We start from the raw sequence: 21,219 nt of genomic DNA, 5'->3' as shown, positions 1-21,219 counted from the left end.
TGGAGTCATGATAGTGATCTGAGTCTGGGGGTGGACTGAGCCCAAGTTTGGGCTCAGCAACCAAACTGGGATCAAGGTCATGGTCTGTGGTTGGGATCAGTGTTTGAGGTCCTGGCCCCAAATCTAGATCTAGGGTCTGGTTGGGGGTCAGGGGTCAGCGTTAGGGTCTGGGTGTGAAGGGGGTTGGGTCCAGAATGGTGACCTGAGGTCATGGTCAGTCTGAGGTGGTGGTCCAAGGTCTAGTTCTGGGGGTCCTGTTTGGAGTCTGGGGTCAGGAATGTGATCGGGCCTGGTCTCAGGTTTCCAACTGTGTCCAAGTTCAGGAGTCAGGGGTTAGAGCTAGTTTGAGATCCATGTCCCTGGGATCACATTCTGCAATGCCAGTCCGGGGTCCCGGCCGTGGTCTATCGTAGCCCCTGGGGTCACATTCTGCAATGCCAAGTCTGGGGTGCTGGCCGTGGTCTATCGTGGCGTCTGGGACCCGAATTGTGCCCCGAGTCGTGGTCAACGTCTGGGTCTAGGGTCTTCTGCGGGCGAGGGTCCCTGTCGTGTCCCAGGTCAGAGGACAGGTCACGGCCAGTGGGAGCTGTGGGCGGAAAGTCGAGGCCGGGGTGGCCGCGGGGGTCAGGCTCGGTCCAGCCCCGCGGCCTCCAGGGGGCGCCGCCGCCCGCCCGGCCGGCCCCTCGCGGGCTCGCTGGCGCCGTGCGCGGCAGGCGGGGCCGGAGGCGGCGGCGGCGGCGGCGGCGGCGGCGGCTCCGGGGAGCGGGGGGCGGCGGGCGGCGGGCGGCGGCGGCGGCGGCGGCCCGACTGCAGTCCCGGCGGGAGCCGAGCGAGCCGGGGCCGGGCCCGAGCCGGCGCCATGGGGCGGCGCCGCCTGTGAGCCGCGCCGAGCGGAGCCGCGGGCGCCGAGCGGGGCCGGGCGGGCGGCGGCGCCCGAGGCCGACGGAGCGGCCGGGCCGGGCCGTGCGCGCCGAGCGGAGCGGAGCGGAGCCGAGCGGCGGGAGAGGCCGCCGCCGCCGCCAAGATGGCGGACCTGGAGGCGGTGCTGGCCGACGTGAGCTACCTGATGGCCATGGAGAAGAGCAAGGCCACGCCGGCGGCGCGAGCCAGCAAGAAGATCCTGCTGCCCGAGCCCAGGTGAGGCGGGCGCCGCAGCCCCGAGCCCCGGCCCCGCGCCCCGGGCCGCCCGGGCACTGGCCCCGCGATCCCCGCTCAGCCCCCATCAGCGCCCGGCGTCCGGCAGCCCTGGCCGGACCCCGGCGCCCCCGGCCCTGTGCACCTGAAAACCCGGGGCGCCCCAGCGCGGGGGCTTTCCGGCTGCGCGGGCTCCCCGACCCGCCCGGTGCCCCTGGGCCAGCTCTGCCTGCCTCCCTTCCGCTTCACACACCCCGCCTGGCCCCCTTCTCCGTCAGCCCTCTCGCTCCTGCCTTCTCCCCCGGGGGCGCCGTGCACCCCCTTCATCCTCCTCCGGATAGCCCAGGGTTCCCCCCTTCCCGCCGTGGGGTCCCCCGCCTCTGCCTGCCCATCTCCCCGGGCCCGACTGTGTCGTCCATCCTGTCGCTGCCCCGACTCCCAGCACCACCCCCTTTGGGGTTCCACCGGCCCCTACCCTGGCCCCCTCGGGTGGACCCTTCTGTGAGGTTTGGGGCAGACAAGTCTTCCGGGGATCTTCCCCGGTCTTCCGGCGGGTCCCTGGCTTGGGGTGGGAATTGAGAGTACTCTGGGGGCTGGGGGAGCGGTGGGGAGCAGGGTCCGGTGTGCTCCCCGTGGTTCTGTCCCTCTCCCCTGGAATTCCGCCTCTGGCGAGAGCCCTGCCTGTGGTACCCCAGGGGTGTTGTTTGCCAGGGGATGTCCCAGCATGCCTGCAGCAGCTGGATCACAGCTGCCACCTCTCTGTGAGATAACTGACCTGATACCCAAGTTCCACCTGCTCAGGGTTTAGGCGCAGGAGTGGACAGCGTAGGGACGGTAGCTGAGGCTGTCCAGCATGTTATGGCTTCGAGAGTCTTTTCCCATCCCTTGAGCCTCACAACAACCCAGGGGACCGGTAGGTCAGGTGTGGTTTTGTCTCCATGGAACAGATCGGGAAGCTGAAGGCCCAGAGATGAGTGGTCTGCCCAGTGTCACAGGTAAGCCAGGGCGGTGCTGGTCCACCAGAATCAGGGCTTCCGGCTTGTGGTTCCATGTTGGGTGCACCACTCTAGCCTGAGCCCAGGCCTGGCCATTCTACCTAAAAAGCCATATGCCCTGCCAGCCAGGACCCTGGGCCCATCCTAGCCGTCCTGGTCTTATCATGTGACTTTGGGCAAGTCCCTTCCCATTCATTTCTGGGCCTCAGTTTTCTCATCTGTGAAAAGTGGACAGTGTGAAATAACGGCTGTGACTCTGTGGGCTCCTGAGTGAAGCGGGGCCCAAACGGCCTCGGAGGGTGGGAACCGTGCCGCGTCGCCAATACCTTTCTCCTGCCCGTTCACTGGGTTTCGGATTGACTGAACACCAGGCCTGGGACAGGAAAATTGGGCTGCGTTCTGAAAAGGCCGTTAGGGCCCTTTTTTTCTAAGACATTTGCAATCAGATTTCTCAAAACAGGAACCAGACTGACTGCCAGCCGGGGGCTGTCCGGGGAGCAGCGACAGTTAGAACAAAAAATGAGTTCAGAAATGACAAAGCCACGAGGGAGGAAATGGGGGAGCTGGCCTCTGGGGCGCACAGCGGCTCTCCGTGGTGGCCGCAGCCTCGAGACCCTCCAGCAGGTTAGACTTCTGCAAAGCGTGAGGCGGGGCTTTTTCTGGAACTCTCTGCGTTTGGGTAATCTCGCCCCAGAATGCATTGCTGGCGGTGGGGCCCCGCCTCGGGTTGGCTCTGCAGGTGTTGGAACCCTGAGAAACAAGATGTTCCTCTTTTTCTGTCCCCATTACACCCTTGATATCGACGGCGTTGAAAGGAATAGTGGTGGAAATCATGATAATTTATTTATTTCTGACATCTGTCATCTCAGCCGATCCATAAAACCAACCCACAAGGTTGGCAAGGCCATGTCTTGCATGTAGTAGTTGCTCAAGAAATAGCAGGGCTGCGTGGTGTCTGGAAGCTGGGGGGCTGTGAGATTGAGGGGAGCAGCAGGAGGCCGAGAGCCAGGGGTCAGGGGCTATCGGGGTCACCACCTGGCGGCACGACCTTGGGCGGATGGCCGGCACCTGTGAGATGCACTCGAGGCCCTCGCCGTGAGCTGAGGCTGGGCAGGGGCCTCGGAACCCACACCTTCCACCTCAGAGGGGACGCTGTCCTTTGCCTTATGCTCTGCACTCTCCCTGGGTCTGATGCCTCTTGCCCTGAAGATTGTTATGACTGTATCTTACATTTGCCAGTTTGCAAAGTGCTTTTTACCTTGTTTTATCCTTTTCACAACCATAGGAAACGGGCATGGCAGGTGGTATTTTCCCACTTAATAAGTCGAAGCACCTGAGGCTTGGAGAGGGGAAGAGACTTGGTCGCAGAGGCGAGGTGGTGTTTGAATTTGGGGTCTCCGGGCTCCCAGGTGCTCTTTCCTCGCTGTGCTTCCTGTCTTCCACCCACCCTTCCGGACCTCTGCGCTCACCCTGGTCCTTCTCTTAAGGAATGTGTGCCAGCTGGCCCCTCATGTCCAGGGAGCCATAGGTCTGGGGGGAGGGTGGCCTGGAAGCCACAGGGCAGACCCCACACCATCAGCTGTCTTGATTCATAGGGCCCAGCCCACTCCCTGCCCGGGGTCACATCTTCCCCTCAGCCATGACGTCGGGGTCAGGGAGGAAGGCCATAGTTTGCCTAGGACAAGGTGCCATTTGGAGCTGTTCCCACCTTGGGGTGGTCCATCTTGGCAGCCTCCCTGCGGCTGGTGCCTGGGTTGTGGCTTGGCCGGGAGCTGGGCTGGCTCACAGCTCTGACTTCTCAGGGCTGGGGAACAGGAGCTGTTGGGCACAGGACCACTTCAAGTTGGCAGAGGGGCCTCCCTTTCTGTCACCCCATAGAATCCAAAGGAGACAGACTCATTTCTCGCCCTTCTGGCAGAGGGAGGCAGCTGTGTGGCAGGAGTCCGGAGACCCGGCTTGCAGTCCCGCTGCAGTGCCAGCTCACCTGGGCCCTAGGGACACCCTTTATCCTGGCCGAGCCTGCCTCAGTTTTCACCTCGGTCCAACGAGGAGGCTGCCCTTGACCGGTGGACCTCCTGACACACACACACCCCCGTGCTCCTTCGGCTCTCAGGGTCTGTGGTCAGTGCTGCTCTCTGGAGAAGCTGCTGTCTGTCTTTCCCAGCCGCGGCCAGGGTCCTGTAATGATCGTCATTTGCTTAATATGACCACGGAGGCCTCTTGTAATTAATCTCTGGACTCCTGGCGGAGAAGACCGGCCTGGGCGGTCCTGGGAGATACCCAGTCCTCCCTGGTGACTGCGGCAGCCCCAGTGGCAGATGTCAGAGCCGGGTGCCTCTTGCAGCCTCTCCTTCTCTCGGCTCTTTCTTTCCTGGTCCCTCCCCCCGCCATGAATTTCCTCCTTCCTGCCCTTTTCTGGCTTCCCTGTCTCCCAGACCCGCAGCTCTTCCTCCGCTGCTTCTTCGTTCCTGTTAACTCTTTGCTCCCAGGACTTCCTGCCCTTGATCTGCGGAGGGAAGAAGCACAGGCAGTGGTTTTCTTGCTTCCTCCTCCCTCCACTTCCCCGTCACCAGCAGAAACCCTGCTGCTTGCAGCCTTTATCCCTTACCCAGAACGTTCCGCTCCAGTAGCAGCATTTTCCCACCCTATCCCTCCACCTCCCCCCCCACACCCCGTCCCCCGCCTCCAAAAACAAGATTATCTTTTAGGGCACTCATCCCCTCCGGGTCTTCGAAGCTCCCCCCCACCCCCGCTTTCCCCAGGAGTGGGTCTCCAGGACCTCTTTCCCCATCTGTTCTCTTTTCCAGATCATGGGGTTTCACATTTTTGCCACTAAGTTGCTAGCCCGCCCGCCGTTCTCTCAGTAAATGGATTCAAAGGGAGCGTGAGCTTGACAGGTTGGAATCCGTGCCGGTGAATCTGGGCTCTGTCAAGCCAGGAATAACGTGCCCTATTAATGCACAATCAGTCCTTAGTAGTAAACTCCCAGTGACGTCAGGTGTAGGCACAGTCTGGGGCGGCGTTTCCTGCCCGCCGCGGGCACCTGGGGAGGCTGTGCAGAGGAGCCGGGCTGCGTGCACACAGCTGGAGCCTCCAGGATATTATGTTCCTGCCTCAGAACAGACAGCAGAGGCCACAAGGACCTGAGAGCCTTTGAAGAACACACGGCCTCCATCACACCTGCCCTTATTTATTATTTATTTTTTTGGCTGCACCGGGTCTTAGTTGGCACACGAGGAATCTTTGTTGCTGCATGTGAGATCTAGTTTCCTGACCAGGGATCGAACCCGGGCCCCCTTGCGTTGAGAGCGCAGAATCTCAACCGCTGGGCCACCGGGGAAGTCCCACACCTGCCCTTCTTTTTTCACTGTGGCCCCAAGGGACCAATGTCCTCTGCTGGTCACAGAAAACAGAGTTACACTCAAGTTATCCCTCATCTGTTTCAAACAGGAGATACTAAAAAATGAGATGTTTGGCTGCAAACTTTTCTAAGACAGTAACCTGCCCTCTGCGTCGCTGCTAACAGGCAGGGTAGTGTCTCGACTGGCTGAAGAGCAGGGTTTCTGAAGTGGGTTTTCTGGTGCTGACGTGTCCGCTGCTCTGTTCTCTGAGCAGGGAGGGCATTCTGGGTTTGGGGTTCCGGATAGCTCTCTTCCTGGGAGTGCAAGGCAGGGAGCCCTGGAAGTTGTCCCGGGTTTGTTCTCACGGGACGAGAGCAGTGAGCGGCGGGGTGCCACAAGGCCACTGGAGTGTCTTTTCCCTCGAGCTGTCACTTCGTGGCTGCCATGCCTCGGTGGGCTCGTGAGTGCGGTGCCCCGTGGTGTCATTTCTCTTCCCTGGCCCCAGACTTGCTCCAGGGCTGGCCGATTCGGTCGCTCTTTCCCATTTGGTATGTGGTCCTTCCTCGAGCTCTGAGGATGTTGTCAGCCCCGAGGGGAGTCATTGAGAAATATTCGTCAGAAGCCCCAGAGGACTTCCTCATAGCATTTGCCACCTTGGTGCCAGGTTTCCTGGAAATGCCCCAGAGGAGTGCCCCAGCCTCTGCTCTGCTGGCTTGCCCGCAGTCTCTCCCAGAGCGTGTCGCTTCCTGGCGTGGCTGCCCCCGAGTGCAGAGCCCCCGGGCCAGCCTGCGCTGTCACTCTAGCGTGTTGTCACCCAGGAGCACAGGAGCCATGGCCCCTGCCCTGCCCTGTGCCAGCTGGGGCTGCCCCAGCCTGATCGGCACACGCAGCCAGGATACAAGTCCAGGGTCCCCTGGGACCCTGCGCCCAGCTCTCCCAAAGAGGCCGGGGGAGCCCCCGCCTGGTGGGGGGCCCTTTCTCAGGCGGGGGCTGGACATTTTCTCGCCACTGGCTTGGTTGGGACTCAGGGTGTGATGCTTCTCAGCTTCTTCTGGCCTCGATTTCCTCACCATCAAGATGAGTGTCTGCTCTCGACCCTGTGGTCCCTCCCCATCCACACAGGCTGTGGTCTGTGACCCTGAGTGGGCGTCATCTGGGAGGCCACTGCGCCACAGAGTGAGGGACTTAGCTTTCCCCTTGAACCACGTGGCACCAGAAGGTGCCGGAAGCTCTCCCCCTCAGCCCTCACCCTGCCGCCCCATCACCCCAGCCTGCGCTGGCATTGGGGGGCCGGAAGTGCTGTCTCCCCGGCCGCCAGGCAGCTCCTACCAGGGGGCCCTTGCTCCTGGCAGGGCAGGTACTGGGCTGTGACCACGGGGCCCCCCGGGCTGGTCTGTGAGCAGAGTGGAGTTCCAGCCCTTCAGGCTCGGGGAGGTGCTCACGGGCCCAGCCCTGCGGAAGGGTCCAGTCATAGCCCCACTCTCTGAGGACATGGCAGATATGATCAGATTCTAGAAGGGGGGGCTCCCTCCAGGAGAAGGAGGCCCGACACGACAGGCTGCGTTCTCCTATCGCCATGTCCTCTCCGGCTTTCTCAGCGGTCAGCTCAGTGTTGGCGATTCAGTGTTGGCGATTCAGCGTTTGTTGACATCCTCACTTTACAATGGGGAAGCTGGACATTTAAAGTCTGTAACTTGGCCTGGCCTCTGGGAGGGAGGAGGGAAGAGCCATTTGGAGCCCAAGCCTGGACACCGTGCAACTGTAGGAATCAGGACGGCCGAGCCCCTTCCCCCTGAGAGGCTGAGAGCCGGAGGGTCCTTTGGGGGCAGGGACGGAGGAACGATGCAGGCGTGGGGCTCCCCCGACAGCCCGACGTCCATCTGGGGGCCGCACGCTCCTGGCTATCAGAGTCATTGACCTGGGTGGGGTCAGGAATGCTGCTGTGGGCCCATCGCCACTCAGACTCTGCCAGTATCAGGGTGCGGGGGTAGGAGACAAAGGTGACCCAGCCCAGGAGTCCGCCACCGCCTCCTGTGCCAGCCTGTACTTGCCACCCTGGCAGGAGCGTCCCCCACGACACGCTTTCCTAACCTGCCAGCTCCCTGGGCCCCAGCCCCATGGGAACAGACAGGAAACCCTAATGTTGCTGCCTGGAGGCCTCCCCTTCAAGGACTGCCGAGGTTGACCTCGTGTTTGGTTCGGGTTGGGGGGGTTTGTTTATTTTATTTAGAAAACATTTTTTTCTTTTTAAGGAAGAAAGTGAAGTGCTGCGGGCTGGGAAGAATGCTGTGGCCATCCACCCCGTGCGGTCTTCCGAGGGAGGCGGGGTATAGCTTGCTGTGCCCAGGGCCCAGCCGGCAGGCAGAGCCCCTGGGAGGGAGGAGGAGGCCTATGCCCGGCGCGGTGCCCAGAAAAGAGCTGCTGGCTCCGATGGTCCTCAGGCAGGCCCTTGGAGAGCCCGTTTCCCTGGCCTTGGTGTGTCCAGCCTACTGGGTCCCGCAGAGGGAAGTGGAGGCCCTGCTCCCAGCTGGGCATTCCCGTTGTGTGCCACCTTTGCTGAGCCTGGGCCAGTCTTGCTGATTCTGGGGGCGAGGGGGTGGCGGAGCTTCCCAGTGACTGTTGCAGGGGCCACACCCAGCTGCCCCATGGGGTCATCTGATAGGGTGGTGTCACCCTGCCTGTCACCTGCACCTACCTGTCTCTGGACATTCCCCTGACCACCCCTCTGACCGTCCCCCTCCATGGAGGATCGACATTCTGTGATACTTCTCTCTTGCTTGCTCGTTACCATCCCCTTCCATAGACCAAGAGGTCCTGAAACCCAGGAATGGGATGTGGACACAGAGACCCAGGAGCTGAACCGCAGGGCAGTTGAGGGCCCAGGCCTCCTGTCTGCCTCCCAGGAGAAATCTGGCCCTCGTGGGGTCCCGAGGGCCATCCACCCTTACCTCCCAGCTGCCTGGTCTTGTGGACATGCTGAGCCTCCGTTACCTTGGACTGGGCCCCCCTGCTCTACTCCGCCCAGCACACCGCCCAGCCTGTGTGCCAGTCCGAATGGGAGGCTCTGAGCTGCCCTCCGCTAGGCTGCGAGCCCGAAGGGATGGGCGCACACTGCGGCCCGCAGCCTCCCTGGGCTCCCGTCTTTAGTCTGCAGGCATGGGTCGGGGGCTGGATCTTGCTCAGTGTCACAGATTTTTAAACTCCTGATGTGTGTTAAGTGCTTGGAGGGCCTTGGGGTCGGGTCTCGCCTCCAGAGTCCCTGCAAGTCCCACAGGGCCAGGGAGCCGTGCCCTTGGCAGAGGCTGGTGGCTGTGAGTGGGTGTGTGATCCGCAGGAGGGAAGGTGTGCCAGCCTGGCTCAGGGCCATTGCCCAGCCTTGGAGTCCCCATGGCCATGGAGGGCGTCCTCGCTTTCCGGGATGGAACCAGCTCTGAGGTGGTAGCTCAGGGCCACTGGGCCCCTGGCCCCCAGCTGGGGCTCTTGTCGGCCAAAGTCACAGGATAGGGACACAGGAGGGCCGTCTGAGTCATCGGCACCCTGCTCTCCTGTTGGAGACAGTTCTCACAGAGGGTCACAGGGCCTCCGAGCTCCTGGGATCTCGGCTCCGGGCCTGTGCTCACAGTGGTTCTGTGAGCGCCTGTGTTGCCTTGTATGACTCAAGTGTAGGCAAGGGCCTGGCCAGGTCAGGGCTGGACCTCCACCCCGACCCCCTCAGAAGGAAAGGGCAGGAGTCGCCACACCTGCGAAGCTAGGTTAGGGCTAGGGGCTGGGCAAGGTCTGCTGGTTGCACTGGCCTTCTGACCTCAGGCCCCCTCTCTGATGGGGCCTCGAAAACCCCAGCTGGCCTTTCAGTTCTGTCCGTCCATTCACCCGCCGCCCAACCGAGCTTCCCAAGTGTCGTCTGTCGAGCCTCCTCCCTGCCCAGCAGCTCATCCCTGGCCAGGCCTCCCATGCCTGTCCCCACGTCCACCACCTGCCCTGGGCTTCACCATCTGTCTACATCCTGTTTGCATTTGAGGAACGCAGTGAGGTTCTGCCTCCTCCACGCGACCTCTCCCAATGGCCCAGAACCTTCTTTCCTGCCTGAGTCTCCTCCAACCGACTGGGCCCCACGCAGTTTGTCTCATGCTGTCTAATGTCACGGGACCGCAGATGCAGGACCGGTGCCCTGGGTGGGCCTTCCCTGGGGGCAGGGCTGCATGGTGCCTTCCAGCAGGTGGTGGGCAGCAGGGCCCTGTGCTGGCCTCCACGAGGTGGGCAGGGATACGGAGAGGTGGGCACACAGGGTCCTTTTCACCCGTGGCCTGCTGGTGGCCCTCCGTATCCTGAGGCCCTGTGAGCATCTCGAGAGCCAGGTGGGACCGCAGCCGATGGCTGGGCGGGACTGCAGGTGTCCCAGGAAAGGAGGGGAGACCAAGCTGCCACTGAGGCATGAAGCTGGGCCAGGTGTGACTTTCCCAGAGCGCTTGGTGTTGGGGGTGAGATAACTGGGGGCGGGGAGTGTGATAACCTGGGCTTCCGAGGTCACAGGGGCAGCCCTGCCTCCTCTGCTGCCCTGGAGGCAGCTCAGGGCCAGGGGTCTTACTTTAGATATTAGGGACAAGGGAGCTGAGGCTTGACTTTCTCTTTTTTTTTTTCCCCCCAATATTGACATAATAATCCACATGACAAAAACTGCATCCTGCTGAAGTGCTGAATTCAGTGGATTTCCATTCAGTTACTGTGTTGTGCAGCCCTCATCTCTGCCTAATTCCAGAACATTCCCATCACCTTATAAAGAAACCCCAGCCCATTAGAAGTTATTCCTCTTTTCTTCTCCAGCTTTTGACACTCACTCATCTGCTTTCTGCCGGTAGATTTGCCCCTTCTGGACTTGTGGTATAAATGGAATCATATAACGTGTGGGCTTTCGTGACTGTTAACTTGGTGGAACACTCGCAGGTCGGTCCGTACCGTGGGGCACACGTATACCAGCCTTTTACTCCATTTCATGGCCAAGCGGTATGCCATTGTGAGGATGGGCCGTATTTTCGTGAGCCATCATCTGCTGATGAATGAGGCCTGGCTCCTGAGGTTCGGCCAACTTCCTGAAGCCAGCACGAGGAAGGGCTGGGACCAGACTTCTGAGCAGCCACCTGCTGGTCACCCTAGCTTTGGGAGACAGAGCTTTGGTGGGCAGACAGGCTTCCTCGGGTCCCACTAGTGTGACCCACGGTCAGGTCCAACGGGGTGGCTGCCTTCCTGGAAGGTAGCATGACACCCACCGGCAGTGCCCTCCACTCCGGATTCCGGGGGCAGACGCAGCCACCTTCCAGGGGAGCAGGGCCAGCGGGCCTGGCGGGAGCCATGGGGCCTCCGGGTCACCACTGCCACCCCTGTTTTCCAGCATCCGCAGCGTCATGCAGAAGTACCTGGAGGACCGGGGTGAGGTGACCTTCGAGAAGATCTTCTCCCAGAAGCTGGGTGAGTATGGCGGAGGCTCTGCCAACCCCAGGGCATCTGCCCCACCTCCCGGTCCGGCTGCCAGTCCAGGGGGTGGGGGCAGGAGGCCCTCGGGGCAGCCTTTGTGCGCCACCCCAGCTGACTGGGCTGTGTGCCCCCTCTCTGCCAAGAGATCTCCCATCCACCATGGGGGAAGCACAGGGCAGCCAGCGAGCCCCGCTGCTGGCGGCAGGGCCGGGACCCAGCGTCTCCCAGCCCCTGGTTGTCGCTCCGGGAGGCCCCTGAAGTGGGGTGGGGGCCCAGCAGTCTTCCAGGGCCGCCAGGGAAGTTCCTCCTTTGGGGTTTTTGTTTTCGAGAGTTGCAGCTTCCCCTTGGCGCAGGCACAGCTGCTGGGGCCGTTGGTGGAACTGACAGGAAGGGGCGGGGCCCTTCCTGTGGCGCCTGCCGCGCTGTGGTCGCCCCCGCCCCCACGGCCCTCTTTGTGAACAACCTGCGCCGGCAGGCCCCTCGGTCGCCTCCTCCAGGGCCCCGGCCTTAGAGGTGCTGTGGGTCCGCCCCGCCGACCTGGCACCCGAGGAAACGGGAGGCGGGGCGCGGGGAAGCAGGCTCGGGGCCGCACACAGCTGCCTTTCCGGGAGAAGGGACCTCGGCTCTGAAATGGGAGTTGCCTGGCCTGAAGGTCAGGCTTAGGGAGTCTGTGTGTCGGGACGCCTGCCGCGTGGGTCCCCCGCCTGGGCCGTGTGACCTTGGGCACATCGCTGTCCCTCTCTGAGCCTCACCTAAGAGCTAGCATTCTGGAGCCCCACTGCGCAAGACTGTTGGAGGGCCAGGTGCGGTGGTGGCAATGAAAAGCCCCTCGCCCACTGGGAAGCCCGGGGCTGGAGTTCCTCAAGGTCCGCTGTTGAAAGGCCCATCAGCCCTTACCAGAAGCCGTGGCCACGAGCTCTGTCAGAGGGGACAGGGCCCCCAGAGGTGTGCGAAGCCACCCAGTTTGAGCCTGGGCACCCATGTCGTGTTAGAGGGAGTCGGGGCCACCCTTCCTTCTGCTGGCCCTCCAGGGCTGCTCTGGGGCCCGGCCCCTGGCCCGTGTCCTGCAAGGTCTCCTGCCCTTCCTGCAGCCCGTCTCGCCCCCTCCCATCCCCAGAGGCTGTGCTCTCTGGAGCCCTCTGCACACACCTTCCGGCCTGTCCTTCCCAGGACCTGCCACTTGGTAGAAGAGCCCCGAGTTCTACTCAGGCTGCCAAGTACCACCTGCCTGACAGATCTCCCTGAGCCTCGGTTTCCCCCACTGGGCCTGCCATTCATGTCCACCTGTTTCGAGTGGCAGCTGTGAGAGTCAGCCTGATGATGGAGGGGGTGGTATAAGGTCCAAGGACAGGGCACCCCCAGCCCCCACGCAGCAGCCCTGGCCAGGCCTAGGCAGATCTCACTGCACCTATGCAGCCCACCTGCCCACTGGGTGTGTCCCCCTCCTGGGGAAGAAGCAGACCCCAGATTGCAGTGAGAGGGCAGGGGGCCCAGGTGCCAGAGTCAGCCCCACACTCTTCCTCACCAGGGCACCTGCCACTTTCCAGCTACCATCAGAAGAAGCAGATTCTGAGAGGGGTGGGAACTCGGGCGCCCCGACCCTGAATCTGAGACTCTTTGGTGGCAACCTCTGAGGCCACCTTACCCAGCCTCCGTCTGGGGCAGGGCCCACCTTTGCCACCTCCTTGGCCAGTTCTGCCCAGGAAGCCCCAAGCCCACACCACCTACCATGATGGGATGGTCTCTGTGGGGTTGTGACTCAGCCTGACGCAAAACACTTGCTTTCAGGGTACCTGCTCTTCCGAGACTTCTGCCTGAAGCACCTGGAGGAGGCCAAGCCCTTGGTGGAGTTCTATGAGGAGGTGAGGCCGGGCTGGCCTGGCCCTGCTGCGCATGGGGAGAGGGAGGGGCTTGGGCTGCTTTCATTGAACCTGTAAGACAGTCCCGCCCCCCGCTGGGCCAGGGCTCACCTGTGGGGATCCTGTTCTCTAGATCAAGAAATACGAGAAGCTGGAGACAGAGGAGGAGCGCCTGACCTGCAGCCGAGATATCTTCGACATGTACATCATGAAGGAGCTGCTGGCCTGCTCACATGTGAGTGCCCGGGGGCTGCGTGCTGGCCTGGGTGTGGGGACGAGAGGGCCGGCCCCACGGAGAAGTCACTCGCCTCTCCCTTCCCCAGCCCTTCTCGAAGAGCGCCATCGAGCACGTCAAGGGCCATCTGGTGAAGAAGCAGGTGCCTCCGGATCTCTTCCAGGTGTGTACTGGGCTTGTCCCCGCTCCCGCCCAGCCCAGCGGGGGTCCCCCATGGGCGGCACAGGCCCCGGAGTCTGGTCAGCTCCCACTGTGGCTCAGTCACCCACCTCCCGCTCCCTTCCTTAGCCATATATTGAAGAAATTTGCCAGAACCTCCGAGGAGACGTGTTCCAGAAATTCATCGAGAGGTGAGAGCAGGGCACGTGCAGGAGCAGAAGGTGGGAAGAGGCCTCTCAGAGAAGGGGTGCGGATGCCCTGGAGAAGAGCAGCCGGCCTGCTTCAGTGCCCAGCATGTGGGCACCTGGGCCTGTCTACACCCCAGTGAGGGGACTCCTGAGAGGTCGCCACCTCCCCCACACTCCCGCCCCACCCTTCTCAGCACTAGGCACCTCAAAGCCTGTCCCTGTCTAAAAGGAGCGAGGGACCACCCATGTGTCTTTCTCCCCATGGACTGTCTAGCCCCTTGCTGGGCCCACTGGGGATGAGAAGTATCATGCTGGTGGTAAGGATGGGCACAAGAGGACACACTGCCCACCCCTCTGCCCCCTGTAGCCTTCATGGCAGAGCCAGCCGGGGGGGTGTTCCTTGATGTGTCCCAGCTGCCCAGCCATGGCATAGGGGCTTCACCGGCAGTGAGTGGTGTGTCACTGGATGTATGCAAGGAGGAAAACGAGATGAACCTTGTTGTGGATGTGGTAGCAGGAAGTTGGGGCCAGATAGGAAGATCTCACCTCTAAGTTTATCTGATCCAAGCAGAAACCCAAAGACCGATAACACTGCTGGCATTGCCGGGAGGCGGGTGGAGGCAGCCCGGGCTGGCATTCTTTCTGGCAGCCCCGGAAGAGGACCCTGAGGCTTGGGAGCCCAGGCAATAGCAGTGGGTGAGGCCAGCTTGCCCCCAGCATCAATTTCGCTCACTTTCTAAGGCTCAGCTGAGCTTGGGTTCTTTCTTCTTTTGCAGCGATAAATTCACACGATTTTGCCAGTGGAAGAATGTGGAGCTCAACATCCACGTGAGTGGGCTGGGTGGGCGTGCAGAGCCCTCTCCCTGCTGCTCCTCTCCAGGGCCCGGGGCAGCCGGGGGAGTCTACCTTCAACCCCCAGGGGCGGCTGTGGGGTTGGTGCTGGGACCCCCAGTGTGGATTGCTCCAGGCAGGGCAGCACCTGGGAAGGGTGGCCCCGGGTCAGGGGCCTTGGGAGAACCCCCTGCTGCTCCCGGGGTGGGGCCTGGGCAGCCTGCAGTGACCCCCACTCCGGCTGCCCCCCCCCCAGCTGACCATGAACGACTTCAGCGTGCACCGCATCATCGGGCGAGGTGGCTTCGGTGAGGTCTACGGCTGCCGGAAGGCTGACACGGGCAAGATGTGAGCACTGGGTCCGCTGCCTCGGGTGGGATGCCTGAGGGGAAGGAGGGACACCCCCCCAGGGTGCCCTGAGGACCTCCCACACCCCGCTGCGCCCCTGGGGCCCTGCACTGCAGGTGCCAGTGGACCGACTGAGGGACCGGCCCCTCTCCCCCAGGTACGCCATGAAGTGTCTGGACAAGAAGCGCATCAAGATGAAGCAAGGGGAGACCCTGGCCCTGAACGAGCGCATCATGCTGTCGCTTGTCAGCACCGGGGTGAGCGGCAGCCCGCCCGGCCTCAGCCCCCGCTCCGAACCCAGTGCAGCCTGCGCTGACCTCTTCCACCCCCCCCAGGACTGCCCGTTCATTGTCTGCATGTCATACGCCTTCCACACGCCAGACAAGCTCAGCTTCATCCTGGATCTCATGAACGGTGAGTGCCTGGCCTGGCCCCTGTTGGATCTCCGGGCTGGGGGCCGGGGTGGGAGCTGAGCGCCCCCTCCCCCCGCGGGCTGCCTCCCTCAGGCGGGGACCTGCACTACCACCTGTCCCAGCACGGGGTCTTCTCCGAGGCCGACATGCGCTTCTACGCCGCGGAGATAATCCTGGGCCTGGAGCACATGCACAACCGCTTCGTGGTCTACCGGGACCTGAAGGTGAGGCACCGCCCCGCCCTCCTCCCGATGTGGCCCCGCCCCTCAGTTCCCCGCCCCGCTCTCCTCCCGGCCTGGCTCCTCCCCTCTTCGTGCCCCGCCCTTTTCCTGGCCTGGCTCCTCCCCTCCGTAACCCTACCACCACCATGCCCCCCAACCCAGGGCCCTGTCTCTGGACACCCTTACCTCTAGACAGCCGCCCGGCTGGCGTCTTGCCCCGCCGGGTCCTGTCCTGAGCTGCTCACTGAGCCTCCTCCACAGCCCGCCAACATCCTGCTGGACGAGCATGGCCACGTGCGCATCTCAGACCTGGGCCTGGCCTGTGACTTCTCCAAGAAGAAGCCTCACGCCAGTGTGTGAGTGCCCCAGCCCCACACCCCCTTCCTGCACCCTCCGACCGGCCCACTCATGGCCTCCTTACTCTGCCAGGGGCACCCACGGGTACATGGCTCCCGAGGTTCTACAGAAGGGTGTGGCCTACGACAGCAGCGCTGACTGGTTCTCCCTGGGCTGCATGCTCTTCAAGCTGCTGCGAGGGTGAGCAGGCCATCCCCGGGCGGGTGTACAGGACAGAAACAGGCTCTCCCCCAGGCCAGGAAGGAGGCTGGGGGGTGGGGGCAGGCGGTCCCTGCCTCCTGGCTGTCAGGGGTGGCACCATCCCTGGCTTTGGCAAGGATCATTCATGGGCTTCCCAGGTGGCACTAGTGGTAGAGAACCTGCCTGCCAGTGCAGGAGATATAAGAGATGTGGGTTCGATTCCTGGGTCAGGAAGATCCCCTGGAGGAGGGCATGGCAGGTTCAGTTCAGTTCAGTCGCTCAGTCATGCCTGACTCTTTGCAACCCACTCCAGTGTCCTTGCCTGGAGAATCCCCAAGGACAGAGGAGCCTGGAGGGCTACAGTCTACAGGGTCGCACAGAGTCAGACACGACTGAAGTGACTTAGCAGTAGGCACTCATGCAGCCTGCCTCAGTTTGCACATTCCTGTTCTCTGACCTTCGACTTCGGCTTTTCTTGCCCAGGCATAGCCCTTTCCGGCAGCACAAGACCAAAGACAAGCATGAGATCGACAGAATGACATTGACAATGGTGCGTGGAGGGTCCCAACCCGGGGAGGCTGGGAGGAGCTCATGAGGGGCTGCAGTGTGGCTGGGGTCTCCTGTGGGCATCAGGGTCTTGGCCGCCAGCAGCCCACCCTCTGGCCTCTGGCCCTATAGGCTCTCTCTTCCCCACATTGTCAGAGCAAACTTGCCTGCTAGGAACGTTCGGAAGTTCTCCCTCTGCCGGGGGCCTGGACCCACCTGCCCCTGCCCAGTGCAGCCTCAGGAGGCCCAGAGCTGTGATGGGGGCTGGGGTGAGCCCCTGCCAACGTCCCCTCCTCCTCCCTGCAGGCTGTGGAGCTGCCCGACTCCTTCTCCCCTGAGCTCCGCTCCTTGTTGGAGGGGCTGCTGCAGAGAGATGTCAACCGGAGGCTAGGTTGCCTGGGCCGAGGGTGAGTGCCTGGGACCCCGGCCATTACCACAGGCCTTCCCGCCCTGCTGGGTGATGTCCACACTGCGGTGTCTAGGCCTCTGCAGGGGTTGCTGGGGCAGCCTGCCCGAGCCTCCGCCCATGTCCTTCTGAGGACATGGGCTGTGTCCTGTCACTGGAGCCCCCCCACTCCGTGGTCCCAGCCTGCTTGGCAGAGTTCACAAGTTGGGGCCGGGGCAGCCCCTGCCTGGTGTTCCCAGGTGGAGGGTGCCTGCCGTACAGCTGCTGGGGGTGGGCACAGACTGGACAAAGATAATGTTGCTAATGATGATGACAGCAGCTTTTTATGTTTATTAAACATTTACTAAGCACTGGGCATGATGTTGTAAGATTCCCAGTATTAAACTCACCCCAGCCCTATGCCATGGAAACTGCTGTTCTCCCCATTTTAGAGATGAGGAAACAGGCTGAGGTTTAAGGAACTTGCCCCAGGTTGCAGAGCCAGAGTGTGGCTGAACCAGTAGTTAAACCTAGGCCACTTATCCCACAGCCCAGACCTTGCCCCCCCAACCTGGGTGGTGCCAAGCCTCAGTGATCCACTCTTCCCACAGGGCCCAGGAGGTGAAGGAGAGCCCCTTCTTTCGTTCTCTGGACTGGCAGATGGTCTTCTTGCAAAAGGTAACAGCCCAGAGCCGGGGCTGGGCAGGGTACTTGGGAGCCCCTGCTTGGTGCTGATGCCTAGCCCCTGTTCCACTGCAGTACCCTCCCCCACTGATCCCCCCACGAGGGGAGGTGAATGCTGCCGACGCCTTCGACATTGGCTCCTTCGACGAGGAGGACACAAAAGGAATCAAGGTACAGGGCCTGGCCTGGCCTCCCAGCCCTGAGCACGGCTGGCAGTATCCTCTGTCCTCTGGCCCTATGAGATCCCCGTGCCGGCCCCATCTGCCTGGTGGGCCTCGGGCTCCTCCTCCCCGCATGTCCCCGGGGGTGGCCGTTGGACCAGGCCACTGTGTCCTGGGCCCTGCAGCCGGGCCGGCATGTGGTTGACAGCCGTCCCTTCTCCACTCTCTTGGTGAAGCTACTGGATAGTGACCAGGAGCTCTACCGCAACTTCCCCCTGACCATCTCGGAGCGGTGGCAGCAGGAGGTAGCAGAGACTGTCTTCGACACCATCAACGCTGAGACGGACCGGCTGGAGGCCCGCAAGAAAACCAAAAACAAGCAGTTGGGCCATGAGGAAGGTGAGGGTCAACTGCTGCCGTGGGCACCCACTGCCCGCTCTAGAGATGGGAAGCAGGCTCAGGTGTCAGCCCGGGTCCCTGCCAGAGAGCAGCCGATCCAGGACTCAGACCCGGGTCGGGCGGCCGGCTGAGTGCCCCTCTCTCGCTCTCTTGCGTCAGACTACGCCCTGGGCAAGGACTGCATCATGCATGGCTACATGTCCAAGATGGGCAACCCCTTCCTGACCCAGTGGCAGCGGCGGTACTTCTACCTGTTCCCCAACCGGCTGGAGTGGCGGGGCGAGGGCGAGGCCCCGGTAAGGAGGAACCCCTGGGGTGGGTGGGCCGGCCAGGAGGGCCGGTCCTAGGCCCTCACCGCCCCTCTCCGCCCTGCAGCAGAGCCTGCTGACCATGGAGGAGATCCAGTCGGTGGAGGAGACACAGATCAAGGAGCGAAAGTGCCTCCTTCTCAAGATCCGAGGTGGCAAGCAGTTTGTCCTGCAGTGCGACGTGAGTGGGGACCTGGGGTTGGGCCGGGGCGGGACCAGAGTGGGCGCGGTGGGGCGGGGCTAGAGTTGCTGGGGCGGGGCCAGAGGGGCCGGGGCCCCGCCTAACAGCCAGTGTGCTTGCAGAGTGACCCAGAGCTGGTGCAGTGGAAGAAGGAGCTGCGCGACGCCTACCGCGAGGCCCAGCAGCTGGTGCAGCGGGTGCCCAAGATGAAGAACAAGCCGCGCTCGCCCGTCGTGGAGCTGAGCAAGGTGCCACTGATCCAGCGCGGCAGCGCCAACGGCCTCTGACCTGCCACCCGCTCGCCCGCCCGCCTTTTATAAACCTCTAATTTATTTTGTTGAATTTTTATTATTTGTTTTCCCGCCAAGCGGAAAAGGTTTTATTTTGTAATTATTGTGATTTCCTGTGGCCCCAGCCTGGCCCAGCCCCCAGGGAGGGGCCCGCTTGCCTTGGCTCCCGCTGCCACCCACCCAGCCACTGTCCAGCCACCTCACCTGCCCCAGGGGCCTCTGCTCCCGGTGTCTCCCCCACACGGGAGAGCAGCAGCCCCCAGCACCCTCCCGCCCTTCCCCAGGGATGGTGTCGCCCGGAGTTGGGCCTGCTGCCCCACCCCCCTCAGCTGTGTGCCCACAGCACAACTGGGTGGCCCGGTGGCCCCACCCAGGGGAGGCTGCAGCACAAGGAGGCCACTTGAAGCTCCCACTGCGGCCCCTCCTGCATCGACTGGGACACAGGCCTGCACTGACTTGCCCTCCAGCCAGTCAGTAGATAAGGGAGCCTGTGGACTTGCTGACCCCAGGGCCTCCCACATGGCTTAGGCTCCTGCACCCTTTCTTGGGAAGAGCCCTCGTGTCACTGGCTGCCTCCACTCCTACCCTCCCTGGACACAGTGGGGCCTGGCCAGGAGGGTGGCATTGGCAGTGGCTGCTGCTGCCCCCACCCCAGCCCCCTCTTCTTCCCACTCAAGCGCCCAGGCTCAGGGACCACAGAAAGGCACCTTCGGGGCTGTGCCACACTGGCCTTGCCTGGCCCCGAGCCCCCTTCCCCTGGGCTGGGCAGGGCCTCTTCTGCTCGGAACCATCGGGGGCTGGCCTGGGCCGGCCAGACGGCACAGTGCGAGGGGCAGGTGGGGCAGCCCTCCCCACACCAGGTCGCTCAGCGCGCCCCTCGCTGTCCAGCCCCACGTCCCGTCAGTGCCACCGCCCCCAGGGCGCCACCTCGCCCGCAGCATGCCCCCTTGTGCCAGTCGCTGCCGTGTGTGGTGTCGCGCCCTCCCCCGGGGCTGGGTTGGCGGGCCCTCCCCTCCCATCTACACTCCCCAGGGCGTTCCTTTGCCGATTTTTGAATGTGATTTTAAAGAGTGAAAAATGATACCATGCGTTTTTATAAAAAATAGTGCCTGACTCCTTTTCTGTGTCAGACTCTTTTGTGCCCGAGGGTCATTTTCAGCCTCCCCTGGGGGTGGGGCCTAAGGAGGGAGAGTCTTGGTGGCGCCAGATCTCCTCCACCTCCAGGGCAGGCGCTCACAGCCGGGAGGGATGGGGGTGGCTCCCACCCTGCCTGTCCTATCCTGGGGGAGCAGAAGGGGGTCGTCTGCCCACTTCCTGGGAAGCAGGAGGAGGTGCCTGCAGGTTGGTGCTTAGTGTCATGTTTGGACTAGTCGGGCATCTAGTCCTCCGGGGCCCAGGCTGAGGACACTGCTGTGGACCGATGATTAGACCTGCTCAGCCCCCAGACCTGCCCTGGGGGCCACACACGCAGCCTCCGGCCTCAGCCTCTGGCTTCGTCCTCACTTCTGGCCTTGCTGTGCAGCCTCCAGTAGAGGTCCCTGAAGCCTGAGCGATCCCCTAGCACCAGGCTTCACCTACCCAAAGGCTATGTTCAACTTTCTTCTCTCCACGTCCCTGCCGTCCAAGCCCCCATGGGTGATGTCGCTGCTGCCCTTTCCTTTCAGCACTCTGCTGGCAAGGGCTCAGGGCCCCAAGGAGTCCCCAAGGAAATGGCTTTTGAGGTGGGCCTCCAGCACCGGGGTGGACGAGGTGGGGAGGACATTTCTGATGCAGGGAAGGGCCAGCAGTCAGGAGTGGCTCAGGCTGGCAGCAGTGGGAAAGAACCAGGCCTGGAAGGCCCTGAATGCCAGGCTAAAGCCAACCCAGGGTCCAGGGATACTTAGTGACTGCAGGACAAAGATGGGAATGGAGATGGAGTCTGAACCTGGATAGGCTCTCGGGAGTCCTTGAAGGTTCTGGACAAGGGCTAGGTGGTGACTGGACAGCTGACTAGTTGCTGGTTACACGTGCAGGGTATGCAGAAGCAGATGGAAGACGAGTCAGGGAGACAGGAGAAGGGCCACTGATTCTGTCCAGGGAAGTGATGTCATAATGATGGCGGTGGTAGAGGAAGAGATGCAAAGAGGCCGGGTGGAATGGGCAGGACTTGGGGACGTGAGAGAGGTGGAAGTCCACGATGGTACACCAGGAGGGCCCTGCTGTCACTCAGAGCCATGAGAGTCAGGGAGCAGAGCTGGCCGGAAGGGAGGAGGGTGAATGTGGCTGCATTTGGCTTGGGACCTGCTGATGGATTTCATGGGCCTTCGGGCACAGAGGGGTCCCAGAAAGAGCTGAAGTGTGGTCCTAGAGGTGGCACCAGGGTGACATTGGAACAGACAGGCTTTCAGTCGGGAGAAGCCTGATTTGGGAGTCAGCAGGGGCCCTGGAAAGGGTTGAGAAGACAACGGAATTAGGAGTCAAAGACCGGTAGGGAGTTATGTTCAAGGCTGCAGAAATCAGGACAGGCTGGGCCTCAGACAGCCCTGTTAGATTTGG

At 62.4% G+C, this 21,219-nt stretch overlaps 1 protein-coding gene across 9 annotated transcripts; it reads left to right on the top strand.

Moving 5' to 3' along the window:
• The first annotated feature begins 781 nt into the window (after nt 1-781).
• On the top strand, nt 782-19,797 carry GRK2 (G protein-coupled receptor kinase 2). 9 transcript variants are annotated; one of them, XM_081531967.1, is made up of 21 exons: nt 782-1,137; nt 10,857-10,933; nt 12,728-12,801; nt 12,932-13,033; nt 13,122-13,196; nt 13,322-13,383; nt 14,157-14,208; nt 14,468-14,559; nt 14,717-14,816; nt 14,895-14,973; nt 15,066-15,196; nt 15,455-15,549; nt 15,623-15,730; nt 16,214-16,280; nt 16,583-16,683; nt 17,273-17,339; nt 17,421-17,516; nt 17,743-17,905; nt 18,065-18,201; nt 18,284-18,394; nt 18,517-19,797. In XM_081531967.1, exons 1-21 carry the CDS (start codon nt 1,025-1,027, stop codon nt 18,679-18,681), a joined length of 2,067 nt encoding a protein of 688 aa, XP_081388093.1. In that variant the 5' UTR covers nt 782-1,024; the 3' UTR covers nt 18,682-19,797. The 9 variants fall into 9 exon arrangements, with proteins under 9 accessions (XP_081388093.1, XP_081388092.1, XP_081388100.1 ...); XM_081531966.1 differs by having other exon boundaries at nt 18,281-18,394; XM_081531974.1 differs by lacking the exons at nt 782-1,137; nt 10,857-10,933 and adding an exon at nt 11,382-11,452.
• The last annotated feature ends 1,422 nt before the right edge of the window (nt 19,798-21,219 follow it).

Source organism: Giraffa tippelskirchi, chromosome 10 (assembly GCF_054371585.1).
Source record: "Giraffa tippelskirchi isolate mGirTip1 chromosome 10, T2T-mGirTip1v1.2.pri, whole genome shotgun sequence".
NCBI lineage: Eukaryota > Metazoa > Chordata > Mammalia > Artiodactyla > Giraffidae > Giraffa > Giraffa tippelskirchi.
The sequence above is the reverse complement of the archived record's forward strand: the minus strand, read 5'-3'. Positions and strand labels throughout refer to the sequence as shown.